This window comes from Scomber japonicus, chromosome 14 (assembly GCF_027409825.1).
Source record: "Scomber japonicus isolate fScoJap1 chromosome 14, fScoJap1.pri, whole genome shotgun sequence".
Taxonomy (NCBI): domain Eukaryota; kingdom Metazoa; phylum Chordata; class Actinopteri; order Scombriformes; family Scombridae; genus Scomber; species Scomber japonicus.
The window spans coordinates 22,158,985-22,179,609 of NC_070591.1; the positions used below are offsets into that span (position 1 = coordinate 22,158,985).

Genomic DNA, 20,625 nt, shown 5'->3' on the forward strand with positions numbered 1-20,625 from the left:
AAGAAATGCAAATCTCCAGGACTCGCTCTATCTGCTATATTTGATACACTTTTATACATGTTTGGGAACTTACTCAAAATCCATTCATCTGTATATCCTGTACTTTTTGTAAATTGGCAGATACATTTATTAAAAATGGATTTATTCAATATGTATAGTACAGAGAATGCATCAGTCACAGACGGCTGCAACACGGCTGCACGAGTGATCTTAGATATGTTGGATTGTACAAATGCAGTTAACTCAGGGACTTTTTTAAATATACATTTTTTGAACTTTTATAAGGCCTTTGACACAATGAGCACACGTTTCTTTTACTCAAGGGATTTGGTTTTGGTAATAACTTTGTTGACATTGTCAGTATGTTTTACAATAGCTTGGTTGTAATTAATCATAAGATTCCAAATTAATAGAGGGTTTAGACAGTTATCCTATCGCTCCTTTATTTATTTTAGTCACCAAATTATTATATTGTTAATGATAGAAATTTGGAAGGAATTTAGATTTTGGTAGAGTAATTACTTTCCCAACTGGCAGATGATACTATGTGTTTTTTGTTTTTAAGACAAGAACCCAATGTGTAATTCTATTAACTTCATTAACCATCTTCTCCAATGCTTCAGGTCTAAGACTGAATATGTCCAAGAGTGAAAAGTTGTCCCTGTATGATTATGATGAATCAGTAATTGAAAATATCTATAGATTCTATTAAGAATTTAGGAATATTTATGACTAAAAATCTTATAATTAGGCAACATATAAAGACTTCAGATTTTCTCTGGCAAATTACTTTAACTAATTTTTCGAATATCCAAGACCAATATCAGTAAATGAAAAATGAAATTCAAAAAATGTGTAATAAGAAGGCTGACAAAATATACTATCATGCCATTCGTAATGGTAATTAATGATGTTAACCTAATCTCCAGATATCACATGTAGATGATTAGACACACATTAAAGCCACCACCTTTAACTATTTGCTGCCTTAGAGCTATTAGTATTTACTGTATGTATGAAATATATTACTGTATGTTGTTGTGGACTGTAAGTTATCTTTGTTAAATAGAATTAGATTAGTCATTAATGAAGTGAATCTCCAAATATCATATGTAGATAATAACACCATCTCCTTATTGCCTAAGTTATGTTTGATTAAAAAGAAATATATCAGCAAACTTACCTTATTATGTTTTATTTATCTTGACAATAACAATAGTTGTGCTGTACGTCGTGTGTTTTTTTTTTTGGGGGGGGGTTATGAGAAATCTATCTATCTATCTATCTATCTATCTATCTATCTATCTATCTATCTGTACGAATAATTGTATACAATAATTTACCATTGTGTGTACTTATGTGCAACAGACTGAAAAATACAGGTAACTCCTGATATTTACCAGCAGAGGGCACCATAAGACAGCATAGCTAACAATTATTACTGCACTTTTCTGGTAGATGGAAATAGTTAGAGGACCTGTAGGAAGAAAACAGACTAAACCAGTAGGTAGGTGTTTTAAACATGACACCAGGTGATTTTGTGTCTTTGACTGGAATGACAACCTGCCGACTCTTGGCCCTCCTATGACACATGAGTGAACACCGCTGGATTAAACTAATAATTATGATGTGAGTCATCATCCAAACCCAACTCACAGCTGCTGAACTGCTGTTGCCTTCTGGCAAACACCAATCTGCAACTAATAATAGGCTACAGATGTTTTTTTTCACCCTAAAATGAAATACATCCTCCTTATTCTTAGTCTGCATCTTATGAACATCCTTGATTAGACATGTTTTGTAATTAATGCACATTTTCTCATTTAGGTGTGGTGTATGTTTTCATTAAACAGTTCTGTTACATTTTAATGCAAACACTGACACTTAGTATTATCATTATTATTATTAACTTTGAAATAAATTCAGAAGAAGTATATGTATTGGAAATGTTGTACATCATGTATGTGTTTACAGCTGGCATCAAGATCTTGATTCTTTTTTTAACATAAATTCTAAATAATATTCTCACTTTTGATTCATTCACTAAAAACAAACAAATATACTCTTTGCAGAGGTGAGCCATTGGGCTGAAGCTGCGGTCAACACTTTATGATAAAAGAAAGGTTCAGTTAACTCGTGCACTGAAGGGAGGCATATCAGTCCTCTATTAACAGTGTGTCTAATGAAACAGGTGAAACGTGTTGCTTGTCATTAAGACCATACCGCAGTGCACACTCACTGCAGATGACTCACTGGGGCATTTGTTCTCAAAGTGTGTTCTCAAAGAGTGTAATCTGAATATGAGTAATATGAATCTCCACATATTTTGCACTGGTGCATAAACTGAAGTAAGAATGCTTGATCTATCTCCTGAGTCAATCCTTAAAGGGCACTACAAGTGTCTCTAAAACCTTGTTAATTTGAAGGCTGCCAGTTAAAAGCTTTCATAGCTTCATCTTGGACCTAAAGGGAATTTTCCATTGAGGTGTGAGGAAAAGAGGGTTGGTTTGAGTAGCTCTGCATTTTCTGTGAGAAATGAGGAGTAATTGATAAAAACACGGATGCCATTTAACGGTAATTTTGTCCTGCCAAGGAACTCACTAGAAGCCTGTAATTTGGTCTATGAATTTTTTTGGAAACAGCTCCCAGTTTGGCTCCCACAGTTTGAAACAAGAACAACAAAACACACAGAAGCTCTATTTTTAAACTAAGAAATATAATTTATTGCATAAAAATTATATTTAGTTACAGGTAAGAAGGCTAGACGTTTATTTACAATTGGTACTTTACAGAGATAAAATAATGTCACTGAATCCATTTTTGTTTGTTTGTAAAAATGTCTGACTTCTTGAACAAAGGCTTATTTTTTCTCTTTGATGGGAGCAAGGTGGAATCCAGTCCAGCTCCAGCAGAAATTATCTCGAGCTATGGCCAAAGATCCACAAGATACTCAAGAGATGTGGACGAATGAACACTGTAGTCTACAGCTAGTCAGTCTGTAACAAGATTTGAGGAAAGAGAACAGTCCTGCAGTGTTCAGGGATCCAAAGTACTGAACTGGTCATGTTCAGATATTTCCTCATGGGCAAAGACCTGCCGGGCACGAGTTCATGATCTTAGTCACAATGCACCACACTTTTGTTTTGTTTTCCCACATGTGCTTTTTCAGTAGTAGTTTCCTTGTTCAGTAATCCATTTCTTGCGATCCAGGTGGAGAATTCCCACAAATACTACCATCGCACCATTTTTTTTAAACTACTCTTAAACCACTTCAAGGATAGAAAATCAAAACCCTGTCAATGCCCTGATCTGAAAAAATAGAATTACTCTTCCAGAAATCAAAAGAAGTCAAAATGCTTTTTCTTTTCTTTTGTACTTGCATAGCACTTACAAAGAGAAATGACAGATCTCCAGCGTGTGCACCATAGACTGTGTGTGCACACCCGCCTGCCCAAATATACCCACACGCACACGCATACGCACACACACACAGACACACACACTTGCATTTCAGTTCATTCACACAAAACAGTGACATGACTCACTGCTGAAGAGGAGGGATACTGCCTGTGTTTTGGTTTTGTGGTTTCAAAGATATGAACACTTTTTTGCTTTGAGGGAGAAAAAAAAATAAAAAATGAAGTAATGACAATGTTTGATTTCAGCATTTCAATTTCCGTCTGACAGAACAATATTGATAATGCAAATAGCTTGAGGACCCTGACCACAAAGCAGGTGGCTTAGTAAAAAGGTTAACAATATGCTAATGTCAAAAATTGAGAGAAGGGAGACGTAATGAGTTACAAGGCGATAGACGGACAGATGGACAGATGGACAGATAGATAAGTGGTGGACAGAACAGAATGAAACATAATGCAGCTAGTGTTGAGGTAAATGTTATGGTCCCTTGCTGCCTAGTTGATTCAAGACAAGGCTAATCTATTCTGCAATATTTGTCTCTGGACAGTAGAAACCGCCCCTCAGTTACAGCAAAGCAAAAATGCCTACGAAATAGAGCGTACAGTATATTCACCTGCGTATTTGACAAACCTCTAATCATGTTTTACAGATTATATTTTTACATTTCGAATAGATACACGATATTAAAAAAGAACAAATAAACGTGGTTCTGTTATTCACAACTGAGTCATCCACTGTGCGTCTAACTCTCCCGATTGGCCTGCTCTAATAGAATCAAAAATATAACACAGCAGCTCAGAAGCCTTAAAAAGCACAAATGATAAAACAGGTACTGTACTATATGATCGTAACAACAATGACAATGAAAAAAAAACAACAACAAATAATCCACAAATATGGATAATAACTTAAAGAGCGTTCCCCAAAGGAAACTTTTAAGGGATGACCAGAAAGCTCTCCTGCAGTTTATTGTCAACAGACTGGGAGAGTGTGGCAAAGCGATAGAGGGATGTGAGGAGAGATGAAAGAGAAACACCCCTGTGAGTCAGAATGATATGCCAAGGCTTTGAGGCATTTGTTGGTACAATATAAAGAGTCAATCGGTCTAGTTATCCGCCAATTCTGAAACAATCTTCAAAATCCACCCTCATACCACAAAGAAGAGGCAGCTTTTCTTTTTTTTTTTTCTTCAGCCCAACGAGATTTGCACTGGCCCTCAAACCTTAAGAGTTCGATTCTCATTTGATTTGTATACAGTTAAAGCAGTAAGACAAGAAATCCTAGCCTGTCTGGTTCAGAGCCCGTTAATGACCAGTTTGTCCACATGTGTGTGTTGGAGTGTGTCTGTAGCCTGAGGAGGTTGCAGACAGGTCATGGGCTGCCTGTCATTCACTGTGCACGCAGAATGACAATGGAGATTTTGAGAAACGATGCTGCAGTGAGAAAACAAAAGCCCCTGCCATGAGGTGTGATGGTGTTTAATCATGCACTTTCATGCTGCTACTGGAACATGGCTAATCCCGCATTAGCGTTTGTGTGTTTGTGATATTGTGCATGCTTTAGTGGGATAAATATATGACTTTTTTTTGTTTATCCCAAAGCATTGTGATTTATATACAAGAATATAATCATTTTCAATCTTTGAAGGAGACAGTCAACACCACATGACAGATGACTTTACACCTATTTTACGCCTTTGTACCTTCAAATTGCTTTCACATCTTTTAGATGCATGTGCTTCAGAGGATTCAAGCTGAACCAGGTTAGCAGTTGTCATAGGATGGACTGCATGGGAATGGGTGATGGTGGAGATGTAGCTACAGCAGCTGATCAGAGGCCAGTGAAAAGGGTGATGAGGCAGAGGTAATAGAGTACATGTGAAGGAACCAGAATGCTCTGTGAGCTTATGATTTGTGCTGGGGTGTGCATATTCATAGGCAGGTATTAATATTTTTTTTCTGTCTTGATCGCTCTCTTGTTCCGTGACCAATCAACAATCACCATCTGTTGTCATGACAACTAGCACTTCGCTTTTGCCCATCTCTTCCAGCGCGGTCGCCAGAGAGACCAGGTCTGCGTCACCTTGGTGACAAGCTTCCCATAAGTCCAGTAGAACACCTGTGGGGCTGGGCTTTGTTGCAAAGTAGTTCAAGTACCTGAGGAAAAAAAAGACAAGGCAAACTGTAAGAAGAGAAGGGCAGAATGAAAGTGGCTATTTGATTACAAACATTTCTGAATCACCAAAAGTGTATATTACAAATACTGCTGGATAGCCTGATATTGATGTTCAACTAGCAATCACACAGCTGGATTAGCTAGTTAGCCACATAAAAGGTACCATGAAATGATGTCTGAAATGTAGATTAGCAATGTACAGCATGCATGACTGAATCATAATGTTGGGATTAATATTCAAGTCTTGTTTTGCAGATTGTAATGAGTATGACCAGAACAGATGTCTATCTACATTTTTGCACTTCAATTTTATCTTAATCTAAGTGAAACATTTTATATCATAATCTCATATACCTAATCTCATAAATCAAAAAATGAATGTATACATGCCACCTTTCACAGAATTCAGAGTTATCACTTCACAATAAAACTATGAATCTGGGTATCAACATTGGACTGAACACCACTGAGTTGTGACCATGCTGCCTTTCACACATAAATCTGTGAGGTAGATCTGACCTATCAAAGCCTAGACTGCGGGCCAGTAGTCTCCAGTCACACCCACGAGCGCTGGGTGCATCCAAACTCGCACAAATCTTCTGGCGGATGGAGTCAGGCAAGCGAAAGGCATAAGGTCCCACTTGAGATGAAGGCAGGCAGGTGCCTCCTGAGGGGAGGGGCGAGTGTGGTGGTAGAGTCTGGATTGAAAGAGAAAGTGAGAAGCATTCAGACCAAAGTTGATGTTTTTCATGGCAATATTATCTACTTCAGCAGAAACCCAATTTTTACTGCAGCATTACCTCCTGGATGTCTGTGTGAAGCTGGAATATCTGTCCCTCTCCTTCCACCTGTCGGACACAGATCTTACAGGTGAGCTGGGACACAGCCAGGCTGCCTCTCTCTAGGCTGAAGGTGCAGTGTAGGGGCCGCTGACTGCCGCTCCAAATGTGATAGAACGGGATCTCCTGTTAACACAAAAAAAATTTGGTTAAAAAGAGAGCTGGCAGGGGTTGAGCACAGCTCAGCGGGTAGCGCACCCGCCCCCATGTGTAGAGGCTACAGTCCTCACTGCAGGCGACCCCGGTTTGAATCCCGCACCGAGCAGTCTTATCCTGCATGTCATTCCCCTCTCTCTGCCTCCTGTTTCCTGTCCATCTCTACTAACCTGTCCATTAAAGGCAAAAAGCCCAAAAAATATAATTAAAAAAAAAAAAAAAAAAAAGAGAGCTGGCAGTGGTTAGCACTAATGCCTCACAGCAAGAGGGTTCTCTGTTTGAACCCATTGGCCCGCCACAAGGGTCAGTAGGAGTTTGAATGATGTCTGCCTGTGTAGGTTCTCTCCGAGTACTCTAGCTTCCTCCCACAGACCAAAAATATGCAAGTCAGGTTAACTGGTGACTCTAAAGTTCCCGTAGATGTGAATTTGAGTGTGAATGGTTGTCTGCCTACATACTATATGTTACCCCTGTGATAGACTGGTGACCTGTCCAAGGTGTACCCCACCTCCTCTCGCCAAATGTCAGCTGAGATTGGTTCCAGCCCCCCCATGACCCTCTAGAGGATAAACTGTATAGAAAATGAATGAACAAATGAATGAAAAAGAGAGGTGAAAAAATGGTCTCTCACTGTGATTAAAGTGGTTTTGTCCTGAGCAGCACAATCAGGAAGGATATAGAACACAGTTTCCATTCAAGGAGTGTGCAGCATGCTTTATTTTCATATTGGGTGTTTCCACAGTCTCCGTGTGTCAGTGCACAATTTATTTCTAAAGCGTATTGTCCATAAATTAGGGCCACAATCAGATTTCCTGTTTGTTTATTCAGAGTGGGTTCAGACTGCAATCTCTGTGCTGTCGTCAAAAGAATGCAGCAGAGAGTTTGGATGTTTATCACAGCGGTGAATTGTGTAAAGTCCACTTGCTGTATTTTCAGAGAAAAAACACATTCTACTAAAGTGAAATCAGAAGTCTGTCAGACCAAAGTTTTTATTTATTAGTTATTGCTTGTTATTTTCAAAGTAACACAGACAATCAATACATATTTATTTTTATTTGCATAGGTAGCATAAGTAGACTGAAGACAGTAGCCCCTTTTACATAGTCTGTTCGAGGCGGGAATGCTGTGCCTTTTTATTCCGCCTCGCTGTTCTGTATAAAAGGTATAGTCACAGAGTGGGGGAGCGCAGTTGCCTCGGCAATAAGCCGGTTATGGACGTAGTCATAGAGACGTATCAACGCCTGTGTAAAAGGGACAGCCAGCACGGAGGGACAGGACGTTAATGGGGAGCCCATGCTGTTGTGTTACACGGCATGCCTCTGAATGTAAAAATACACATGAGGGTGGTATAATGCCGGCTTAGTTTGGTTCAATGTAAAAAAGCAAAGGCGGCTTAATGGCGATCCCCTTTACAACTATAATGTGGGGTCTGTGTATAAAAGAGCTCACATAACACTGCATACAAGGCTACCGCCATAAATCCTAGAATTTTATATTTACTACATTTTGAGTGTCTCACCTGGTACTTCGCCAACAATTTGCTTCTCCAGTGAGTGTGAGGAATGTCGTGGATGGACAGGCGCAGGTTGTGGTAGCTGTCTTTGAAGAGAAGTGGCTTGGGGTCCTCCAGCAACACTCCACCTAGACTCCTTTCCAAATCCAACACCTCCTGCACAGAGGCACAGAGAAGACAAGCTTAAAAACTTATTTATTTCATCAGTTTGTTATGAATTACAATGAAAAACACTTAAGAACATTTATATTACTTGGAATGTGTGAGAGCTAACAGTTTGAAAGCTGTTTGAACTTTAGCAGCCAGAAATCATGTAATGTGATGCCAGTAAACTGCACACAGCACGCTCATGTTTACCAGCCCGGTTGGTCTGTTAACACTTTATACAAAAGGGACTGTGAGACAGTGAAAATGTTTAATGTCAGTGAGTCTCTGGATGGACTGCTCACTTGCTGGTTGTATTGTGCCGTACTATTTTGAGTCATTAGTTCCAGTGGGAAAGGAATTGTAAATATGTGTTACCAGAATTGAATTTTGCAAGCAGGGTGTAGCTGCATTTAAGAGGCGATGGCATTCAGTACACCTAAAGTCTTGTGCAGATTTAAGTTAATTACCAGCACTGTACTTATTGACACTATAAATATGACTGCCAGATTGACACAACAAAGACATACACCAAACACAAAGAAATGGAAAAGCAAGAAAGGCGAAACAAAGCTGAAAATAGCAACAGAACAGCATGAAGAAAATAGGCGGCCAGCTGGACAAACAGAATGATTGTGAACATCTACACTCATTCAGGCAAAAAAGACTGACGAACACACAAGCAGCACCTTGAGTGCATGTGGGGTGTCGTGGATGCAGTAAATACGGAGGCTGTAGTCCAGGGAGAGGCAGGGTGCTCGGGGGGCAAACAATGCCAGCTGCAGGCGCTTGCAGGCAGGTTGTGGAGGGCAGGACTGGCCCACCAGGCCATACGTTCCCAGCTGCTCCATGAGAACATGACAACACTCTTCCTCCAGCTGCAGGTAGCATGGAGACGACAATGTCTCTTCACCCACTGTCAGCACCTCCTGAAAAGAAGATTGAAGTAAGGTTCAATACTGCCACATGGGACAACAGGATATCCATTATTTTGAGACCAGTAAGAGGCGGTCTCACCTCCCACGCCCCCTGATGGGTCTGTGTCTTGAGTGTGAGTGTCCAGTCAGGTGTAGGAGTGTCTAGCTGGGCACAGTGTGGCAAAGTAAGGACCACAGGACGATTCAGCAGCATGCCAGATGGACCACAGCTCACCACAGGACTTAGCACAGTCTGACTGCCCTCAGAGGGTAGCCTGTAAATTTCACACATACAGAGAGAACCTGGTGTTTGCAACAGTTTCCAAAACATCACGTTTGATTTATAAAAGAACATCATGGGCATGGCACGGTTAAAATATGCTGGTATTAATGTATCTGAGGCAAACTGCACATCAAACATTTGGAAAATTGGCAAGAAATTAATCCATTCCAATTTTAGCATAAAAGTTGAGACAAGTTGATCAATTTCTTAGCCTCAGAAAAAGTGCCAGAACTTCCAAATAAACTTCAAAAGGTTCACAGTAGGAGAGCTCTCATTGGGAAAAATTCTGATTGAGGTGAGAGTGAGGTCTATTCTGTCTCGTGGTTGCAAAGACGATGAGTGAAATGGAGGAGTACTCACGTTGTTTTGTCCCACTTGTTGATAATGAGGTACATCTCATAGAACTTCCCCTGGGGGATGGTGCCAGGTGGGATCAGCAGACTCACACCTGAGGGAGAAGGTATCACGTTTTATCTTGTTCTATCTATGATTTGCTTGAAATGTCATTGGTTTACACTGGGTCACATTTTGGTGTCAAGCATAAAAAGAGAATTGTGTTTTTAAAGGTTTCATATTACCTGTGTTTGGGATAGTGAGGCGTCCTCCCAGATTTCCCAGGGTGGCGCTGGTGCTCAGCCCAGGCTCTCTGGACAGGGTGTGGCTGTGGTATTCTCGCTCTCTCCCTACAGTACCCACTGACTTCAGGCTGAGGATCTCCCCATCACCCATGCAAATGTCAGCGGGGAGCTCCAAAGAGGAAAGAGTGGAGGAGTTGTACACCTTGATTTTGAGACTGGGCAGGGGGTCCAGCAGGGGAGAGGTGGTCATGGGAATTTTGTGGGGACTGTCATTGACACCCTGCTGCAGGGAGAAGAGCGGGCCGCGGAAGGCCCCCGCTGTGGCTGTGAGATCTGGAGGAGCTGAGGGATTCAGAGGGTGTGGGTTATCTGTGGACGTAGGAGAAGAGAAGAGCTCTCTTATCACTATAAATGACACAGGCTGGGCTGAGAGTGCTAAAAGTGATGCAAGTGAAATTGATTAACGCTGTTAATTAATATTTGATAGCGAGAACAAGAGTAGAGATACCATGACAAATTCTCAATATGTAAAAAATGTAACGCAGTAAAGAATGGAGAATTGACGAAGTGAGAGATAAAAATGGTTTTAAAAAATGAATTTATGGGACGATATAAATAGCAGTGTGACAATGAAATGAATTATGAAGACGTGGTTCTATGGGGATGGTTAAAAATAAGAATAGTTGCGAAAATAAACATAAAATGATAAACAGAGGAATTGTGTGCGAGCGTGTACTGTATGATGTGTGTGTGTGTGTGTGTGTGTGTGTGACTGTGTGTGTGTGTGAACTCACCCTGTCTAGGAGGCTTGTAGTTGCCAGGGTGGAAGGCGGCGGTGAGAGCAGATGAAGAATCAGTGATGTCTCCGTGGAGATGGCGGCACCTCCGGCGATATGCGAGCACACCCACACACAGCACCAGTATCACACACAGCAGCAAGGCCCCCACCAGACCAGCGTAGACTGCTACACCCATACCTGGAGCTAGTGCTGCAAGAGGGACAGAAAAACCGATGGTCAGGATATTATAATGAGAGGTGTGAAAACACACAGATACAAATGAAAGGAAAACACAAGAGGGAAGAAAATGTATAAATGTATTTTTTTAGGATATCTGATATTTTTATTCTATTCTGTTGTACTGAGTACTCTAAATTATTGTTGAGTGGATTAGTTAATTAATTAGACAATCATCAGAATGTCAACAAACAGCTCTTTTGTCAATGTAAAGATGTCAAATAAAATCACTCAAATAAAGTCTCAGCTTTTAAAAAGTGAGATTTTGCTGTTTTTCTCCCTTTCAAATCTTTTTAAATGACATGTTTGGGAATTTGACTGCAAAAACAAGCAATTAGATGTGGCCTCGGACGCTAGGAAATTGTGGTAGGCCCTTTAGTCTCTATCTATAAACTACACAATTTATCAATACAATAATCAACAGATAAATTGATAATGAAAATTAGATTTTTTTAAATTTTGATTTGAAAATTTGACTTTGAACATGAAATAAAACATGAAAAGAGAAATTTGAAAAGAGAAAAAAACAACAACAAACAATCAACAACAGCAGACAAATAAAGCTTAACACAATACATGTTCAAAAAGGAGTGGGACGAAGTCAAGACTTATCAAATCCCACCCCTTCTCCCTATTCAAACAACTTGCATGTCTATCCCGCTTCCTTAAGAATACTACTTAAAATAATCACTTAAAATTGTTTTACTGGAGCAGCCATATCTTAACACAATGCTGACTTGCCCAATATGTACATTGAAGGCACTGGTCGCTGTACTTGTCCCCTGTCTATACTGTGCTTGAAGAGATCCCTCCCTAATTCCAGTCTAACATATTAGGGGGTAAAATCCACAGACCTCACATTGTATAAAAAGTTCAGCTGAAGCTAATATGAAGCTTCAGTAGACTGAGTGAGTCAAATCCACTTTATATATTATTAGGTGGATCGGGTACAATGTGTCAGTTTCTGCTATGAGTGACATTAATTCAGTCAGGGCAAGTTCTCAACTGACTTACCCTGGCATCATGCTAGTTAACATAAAAATAAGGATCCCAATGAGGATTATAAAAGCTATAAGTGGAAAAGACAGCACTGGCCAGTAAGTATTGGATGTATTTAACTGGTGAGATACAAAGTTGGTTCAGTACATCCCTGGAAAATGTTTATTTGTGTGACTAAGTCAGTCAGCTGAAGCCTCATTTTAGCTTCAGTGTACTGTGGATTTAGTCCTTCATCTGTTACATGTGAATCTCAGTAGGGACAGGATCACTTCACAGCCAGTACATACATGGAGAATGATCATGTGGGAATGTACAAATATGAACCTATTCTTCAACTCTGGCAGTATGCCTGCCAGGATGTACACAGTGTTCAGTTTGATTCTAGCTAAAGCTTTATCTTTTTTCCCCCTCTTTTCTTTTTGTTAAAGATCATCCAAACAAAATAGAAAACCTGCTCCTCCTAGCCTCCAGGAGGTGCATCTGATACCAAAAGGCAGCATGGGTAGGGAGGGTGGTTGCCCTCAACTTCACCTGCTCCCCGTTGGGCTCCCTATCTTTCCTTCTGCTGGGTGATTGGTTGTGACTGGTCAGCAGGCCCACCTCAGCCTGCTTAGCTGTGACTCCCAAACACTAGCAGAGCCAGACCCAACTCAGACACGTGAGCCGGTCACACCACAGCAGAAAAGAGGAGACGACAAGTAGCGAGGTTGGCGGGAGACAAAAAAAGAAGAAGCAGACAGGCTGGATAAACAGAGAAGAGAGCTAGAGGAGAGGCAATTTGGCAAAAGGGATGGGAAAGAGTTAGATAAGGGTGTGATTTGTAGAGAGGACAGAGGGATTATAAGTGTGGTGAGGAGGAGAGAGGAGATAAGGATGGCAGTGCTTAACTTAAAGGCCCATGTTAAAAGAGCAGGAGAGAGTGGGGAAGAAGTTGGAGGAAACCAGAGACACTACAGAGAAGCGGTAAGAAGAAAGTGTGGAGAAGAGGAAAAGCCGGAGGCAGACGGGCTGGCAGAGGAGAGCTTCCATGCTCACGTGGCGCGATGGAACCGAATCCGACAGCCGTCCGCACTTATTACCAGAAACGGAACAATAGCGAATTAGGTGCATTACCGTGGCTGCTCTCCCCTGAGCCCACGTCACATTGAGCTACAGGAATTACCATCACTTCAAATGTAAACTATATCACAGATTAACTGAAAGTCAGAGCTGTTTTTCTCCAGGAAGTGCTATACTTCCACCTCATAGCCTATAGATCAAAGTGTCTCAGCTTAGAGCCATGTCATTTTGCTCCTTCTGTTAACAGAGCTTTCAGATTTTCCTCTCTGCCACATTGGATTAGAGTGAAATGAATAGTTTTTGGGCATTCTGCTTAATTACACCATTAATCAGTTTGATGTAATTGTATCTTCTAATTTTTTTTCTATCCACTGTTGAAGCAAGCCACTATGTAAATGGTACAATGTGCTAACACGGAGCCAGCATAGAAAACCTACACTACACTTAGTCAACAGACCAGACAAGATGGGATAACAACATTTATAAGCAGGCTAGACAAGAAGGTGAGGCATGTCTTCACTGAACTCGATCTGAGATGACAACAAAGTGTGGATAGACGGGCTCAACATGAAACGCTGCACGCACTCAACTCCACGTGCTAACACAGATGTTAGGACTCCTAACCTGTATGCACCCCACAGGCTGGCACACACACACACACACACACACACACACACATGCACACACAGGTACTGTACAAACACAAACAGTATGAGAGGGCAACGGTGAGCAGTAAGAGGGTGAAGTTATGGAAAGGTGAACTTACGATGGCTTGCATGTTCAATAGAAATCTTTTTATCTGTTTGAGCAGGAGAAAAAACAAGAGAAGAAAGAAAAAAAACACAACAACATAAAAATGGATGGACTAGTCGTTGAAATGAAAGATACAATAACAATACCAAGAAGAAACGGGAAAGTAAACAATAGCTCATCAATATGAAAATAGAAATGTAAACATAAAAGGCGTACTGCAAGCAAGAAAATATATCTAAAAAAAAAAAAAATAACCTTTTCTACAAGTGTGTGAGAATGGGCAGAGCTGGAGCATGAATGTATAAGCTCAGCATAATTGTTTCTATAATGTACACAGAAAAAATTACAATAAAAGTTGATTAGAAAATGACTGAAGGAGAATATTATCATATGGATGAAAGTGTCAGAAAAAAAGATGGTTTTTGAATATGAGCGAGGATGGTGGTGTTGTTTGGTACACAAAGGAGACGACGCAGATTGAAACCATGTTGTCAGCGCCACTAACATCTCTGTATACACCCCACAGGGTATGTTATCACTTCCATCCTATGAAAAACAAAACACCTCCGTCCTGACGGGAACAGTCTTTTTTTCCATGATAACGCTGATATGAATCACCACTGAGCGAGTAGTTTTGATGAATGTTGGATTGTGTCACTTACTAGATCTCAAACCAAATAACCTTCTCTCCCAAGCATCGTCAAAACACCAAATGGGCTCCCCGACTCTCCCATTCATCCAACGGCAATTAGAAACTACTGATGTGCAGAGAAGATGATGGTTTGTGGTGTCTCAGAGCATTTTACATTTATGACTGTGGTATTTGGCTTATCCTCAGTGGAATTACAGTGGATGATACATTAGAGTGAGCCGCTATTTGATTGTCTGGAGCAAAGAAAGCAATGAGTCAATGTCACTGGGACAATTCTTTACTGCAGAATACTCATATGAATGTGCTGAGAAAATGAATTATGTGTTTGGTAACCTACAGTTTTACAAATCACACATTTACAGATTTTTCTACAGAAGCAGCACTTCCCATCTTCCCCCTTGTGTCACTTGAGTGCATGTTTTCCTGACGACCTCCTGAGAATGCTTTGCTCTGTGAAGGCAAATCAGAAAATGTATTTGTCTAATCTGGCCGCTCCATGGAAGTCTGTTTATGTCAGGGACTCGCGTGTACGTCAGATAGAGTTGAAGCACAGTGTTGCTCCGAGTGTGCGTATGATCCTTCCCGTTGCACGTGCAGGAGGTTTGGGAGGTTTGTCTGCATGCTTGGATAGTGTTGGTTTGTGTCTTGTGTGTGTATGTCTTTTAAGCTCGCACTTGAATGTATCTCACTGCCTCTGTGGATGTGCGTCTCTAAGACTCTAATGCGCTGTCAGCTGGATTCTTCCCAGCTCATCACGGGCTGCACATTGGGTGTCAGTGTGAGTCTGAATCACTCTCATATGCTCAATTTTTCGACTTGGCTGTGTCATGCTCGCTTCCCACTCCACACACTCCGTCTCTTTTTCTCTGTCTCTCTCTCTCTCTCTCTCCATCTGTGCTTTTTAGATGTGGATCACTTGCCTTCTCTCTTTGTGAACCTAAATTTTCCTTCATGAAACATCTGCTTGAGATTTAGCTGTTCTTCCTTTCATCTCACTCTACATCATTCACGCTTTTCCCATGCTGCTGCTATAGCTGAACACCTTGGGAATATTGTCCTGTACAAAATAGCTTTGAAATGCAATACACCTTATAAAAGTGAACTATGAGTGACAAGATTTTCTATCTTTTCTATCAATCCAACAACCACCAGAAGCAGAAAATGTGCTGTTAGGGAATAAACCTTGACAGGTGCACTACATCCTTTCAGATATTAAACAGCTGAACTACTTCATTTGTACTAGTAAACTAAGACTTTTGGATACATTACATCAAGAAAAATACATGAGCCAAATATTTACTCAGTTTTGACATGTAACTGTCACCCCCAATTCAAATGCATTGATCAGGCAACTTACTGCGTGCACACAGCCCCTCAGTACAGTTTTTACTTTCCATCATGCTGCCACTGCAGTGCTTTCCTCCGTTCCTGGGTGGGGGGGCCTGGCACTCGCGGCTGCGCCAGTGGGTGCATTCTGTCCCACAGGCAGACCACTTTGCCCACTCTGTCCAGCCTCCATCCACTGGAATGAGACAGCAGAGATGTGAGTCATTTAAAAACTAACCGACAGCTAAATACCTCCATCAGCTAAATAGCTAAATACCTCCAACACTCCAGGTTGAGGGGAATTGAGCATGACGGTAGAATGTGGCATGATGGATATATAATAGTTTGACGTGCATAACTTTGTAATTTGCAAACGTATTCTTTTTTGTTTGTTTCAGACCACTCTTGAGTGAGGATTGTCTGACACACAGGCCACAACAATGGTACCTTAAGGTGTGTCACAGTAAATCAGACAACACTGTGTTCCTGATGTGGATGACTTTTCAGGATTAAACAAGAGCAATTACATGAGTGAAAGATATCCGTTCCTGGTTGGTTGAAGTTGTTTTTGGATTTAAACATTTTGAAAGGACCTTAAAACACTTTAGTTTCCCCTAAAGTTGAATCTCCAGTGGACAAATTCAGCGTCTGATGTAGATGTTTGAAAGTTTTAAAATGAATCCTGGTATTTACCATTAAATAGCCTGTTTCAGAAATTCCCTCAGCACAGTAATACTGATGAGCGTGTCATTTTCACCTGGGCACAGTGTGGTGCAGGTCACTCTCTGAAAGGGTGGGCCTTCACAAAACGCTCCTCCATTAAGAGGGGCAGGATTGGTGCAGCTACGTGTTCGTCGCTGCCAGCCACGCCCACACCGAGCATTACACTCCGACCATTCAGTCCATGAAGACCAACCTCCGCTCACTGACAGACAGACAGACAACCAGAGAGTGACAGTGAGTGAAACCGACAGTTATAACCTGGTTAAATTAACAATACTATAATTAAAATATGGACACACAAACCATTCATATCAACATGCAAACATGAGTTTAGCATATTTAGCAAATTCACAAATTTAAATAAAGCATACATCCACATATGTTATATAAGTAGTTGTATTCATCTGTTAATTTATCAATCACATATTCTATCTTTTTCCTTTTTTTCAACCACATTTAGATGCTTGTAAAAATTCTTATTGGTGGTTCACAGGAGTAAGTTGTAGTTTAATTTAATTTATGTATACTGCTGCTGAAATATTCCCATTCATGTTTTGTCACTATTTTCACTCAATACATTGCAATGCTAAACCAAACTGACCCTGGAACTCATGGATGATGATATAAAGGGTTGACTTTCTTTAATTCCATTTTTGGTGAACGACAATAATACCAGATTCATCCTCATATGTGAGGTACGAGAGGAAGAAGAAAAAGAAGTGTGTGTGTGTTACCGTAAACAATGAGAGTAGCTGTGCTGCTACGCCTCTTGGCCACCACATTACGAGCCACACAGGTGTAGTTAGCAGTGTCTGAGAGCCTGGCCTGTTTGATTATCAGATCGTGATCAATAGTGATCAGAAAGTTAGAGTCCTGCGATGGATCTATCACGTCCTCGTTCTTTAGCCAGTCCACCTGGGAGGAGGAACACACACATGAATACATTAAAATACTTAAAGATATAATAGTCAGAAATCTCTGGTGTGATCACATAAGGCACTGACATCAATTAGAATGGATTAAATTAAGACAGTATTTTAACAACAGTACCAACCATAGCAACTAATAATTTAGTTGATTATTCATCTCGTACTCTCAATCTTCTGTGTCACAGCAATATTGAATAATGAACTTCCTCTAATTCTTTTGGCACATTCTCTCTTCACTCTTCACATAAATTATCGTACAAATCAGCTGGTGTGTATGCATAAACATGTGTCAACGCACCACTCACAGACACATTCAGTAAACACTATAAACCTGCAGGGTATTAAGCCATCACAGCACGCTTCAATGCTACATGTGATATTGATCAAACATAGTCAATATTTGATTATTTTTAGTTCGCTCAGGAAAAAGAAAAACTAATTTGTTGCTTTTTTTTGCTCAAACTTGATTTCTCCCTCTTTTCTTTTTGAAACATCTTCCTCACTAAGGGCCATCATGTCATAATAACAACTACAAACAAGACAATTACCATTAATTATTAAATATATAAAAGCTCTATTGTAATCACATAATGTGCTTTCTCTCTTTTATGTCACATCATAACAATGTTAGTTAGCCACTAAAAATAAAAAAATACAGCTTGGAAGGTGATTATTTACTTGTATAATAAAAAAAACAAACATTCATGAATAATGACTTTTCTTTTTCTATATATTGTTTTACTGCTGTTTTATGAAAACAATAAAAGTGATGAATTTTAGATAGAGCAGCTTAATGTTAAAACATGTCACTAAATGGATTTAAGTGCATGGAGCTTTTTCTTGATGCTGCCTTGTAGCTGCATAGACTTAAATCTCTCAAACTTCAATGGCTCAATCTTTACGTTTTGTGTTGTTGCAGACTGAAGCTCCTACAATTGATGGTAGGTTAGTTAGATCTTACAGCTAAACAAAATACAGATGAACTTGAACAATTATCAATCAGTATCAAAAATATAAGTTCAACCCAAAAAGGGCGGACGGCCATCAGAAACAGATGAGTATTGGGATGAGAAGAGAGAGATATGTTGTACCTCAGCAGCGGGCATGCCCTCTGGGGGGCGACACTGCAGTAGCACCTCCTGCTCGAGTCGCACCTCTCGTCCCAGTGGCTCCTGCTCAAAGTTCTTCCTCAGGTCTACAGGGGGTGACACATATGTAGTCAGCAGTTAGTGAAGGCTGCTTCTAGACAGCAGAGTGACAGTTTTTCTCTCTAGTCCTCTTTCCCTCTCTCTGTCTCTCCCTCTCTCTGTCTCTCCCTCTCTCTCTCACACACACACACACACACACACACACTCACACACAGACACCAGGCAAAACTGTAAAAAGCCTCTGTCACCCTGTCGGGTTTTTTTCAATTCATACCCTCATAAACATGCAAAGTGTCAATCACGCTACAACACACATTACCACGGGGGACTAAGATAGAGTGCTACAGCAGATTTATTTGCATATATACTTAAGCTGACACAGATGACAAGCAAAAAGTTGGAAACATTTGCCCTTCTGGTGTCTCTCTTACTTCTTTCTTAAACACACACACACACACACACACACACACACACACAGCATTGGTACTGACATGCAATGCGGACATAGGCGCGGTTGCTCTTGGTGGTACCAGCCGAGCTCCAGGCTACACACTGGCACCAATAGTCCTCCAACCCAAACAGCTCCTCCACCTGGGTCCTTGACACTGAGATCTCCACCTCCCTCAAAACCAGACCTGTGCAGAGAGAGTGCAAAAAACAAACAAGGGAGGGAGAAAGAGAGAGAGAGAGACAGACAGACAGAGAGAGGGACAGAGAGAGAGAGAGAGAGAGAGAGAGAGAGAGAGATTAGTGGGGCATATTTTTCACTGAGCATATAAATAATGCGTTGGCTGCAGGCCAAATGCAGTTAACATGCTCATAAAACCCTATAGGAGCTAATGGATTATATAGTTGAAAATGATGTTTGTAATTGAGTATGATGTTTATGTCAGTGAAATAAAAGGTGACATTACTATGTGTGTGAAGCTGTGTTTACAATACATCTGTAAGTATGAAAGTATCACCTGTGATCTGGTCCAGGCTCTCTCTGGTTACGTGGTCATTTTGATTGACCCATTCTCCATTGCATTTGAAGTAGATCTGGGTGGCTGGTGACGCCCGGCAGCGTAGCTGGACCGGCCGGTTCTTTACGATGAAAGCATCCTCCGGTTCAAGCAGGAATTCTGGGAGAGGCTCCGCTGGTGCTGATGGAAAGGAGTCAGGGAGAACCTCGGCCTCACTGTAGTCGCTGCTCTCTGAAAGCACACACAGCAGACATATATGGATGAGGGGGGCTGTTCTTCAAGACGTGAGCGTTCATGTCTGTGAAAGCCCTGCTGGAGATGAGCAGTGCTGCAGTGTAACTGTGTATTCAGATGGCTGCTGTGGGGCTGATAATGCACTCTGACCTCACTGTTGAGGAGGTAAGAAATAAGCAAAATGACAAACTGGTCTCTCGGGTATTAATCAGCTATCATATACCTGGAGGGAAGATATGTGTGTGTGTGTGTGCATGTGTATGTGTGTATGACAGCTTGTCTTGCGTATCTCCATCCAGCTGCAGGGCATGTGTGAACAAATCTGTCAGCACTGTGTCACCGTATACATTAAGGCAACCCTGTTAGAGTATTTCAAGAAGACATTTAAGGTGCTGACAGTTTGCACTGTAAATGGAGGGTCAAAGTGACATTTTCGCCCCCTTGTACTGTCAGTAATCTGGTCAACGCAGGCCTCCTACTCTGGTCTCTCTGGAAGAGTCCATGGCTCTCAGCAGGGGGAGGCGAGCTGATGACCTTCCACGGACAGGTCCTGTTGATCGCACATTATCCCCTGACATTTTCGATGTGACACATCCCTCCCGGCAATGCTGCCAAGAACTTCTCCTGGCAGGAAGGACATGGTATTTCTGACCTCTTCACTCTGACTTGTTACTTTAATAATGACAGGTATATTCCAGGCAGTATATCAATGCTGCAGGGTTATTGGCTATTACTGGTGCAGCAGAAGTCCCATACATTAACCTATATGTACTGATTACTTTGCCACTAAGGACTG

General features: G+C 41.0%; 1 protein-coding gene across 1 annotated transcript; it reads right to left on the bottom strand.

The window, feature by feature from the left end:
- Positions 1-5,410: 5,410 nt before the first annotated feature.
- Positions 5,411-20,407, bottom strand: unc5b (unc-5 netrin receptor B). Its single transcript, XM_053332638.1, has 17 exons — positions 20,296-20,407; positions 19,596-19,826; positions 19,122-19,265; positions 18,574-18,677; positions 17,288-17,468; positions 16,588-16,755; positions 15,862-16,026; positions 13,866-13,898; positions 10,820-11,014; positions 10,026-10,394; positions 9,808-9,895; positions 9,265-9,439; positions 8,937-9,176; positions 8,110-8,259; positions 6,396-6,560; positions 6,115-6,293; positions 5,411-5,576 (listed from the first exon to the last, which is right to left on the bottom strand). The coding sequence occupies exons 1-17, from the start codon at positions 20,405-20,407 to the stop codon at positions 5,411-5,413; spliced, it is 2,865 nt and encodes a 954-aa protein (XP_053188613.1).
- Between the last annotated feature and the right edge of the window lie 218 nt (positions 20,408-20,625).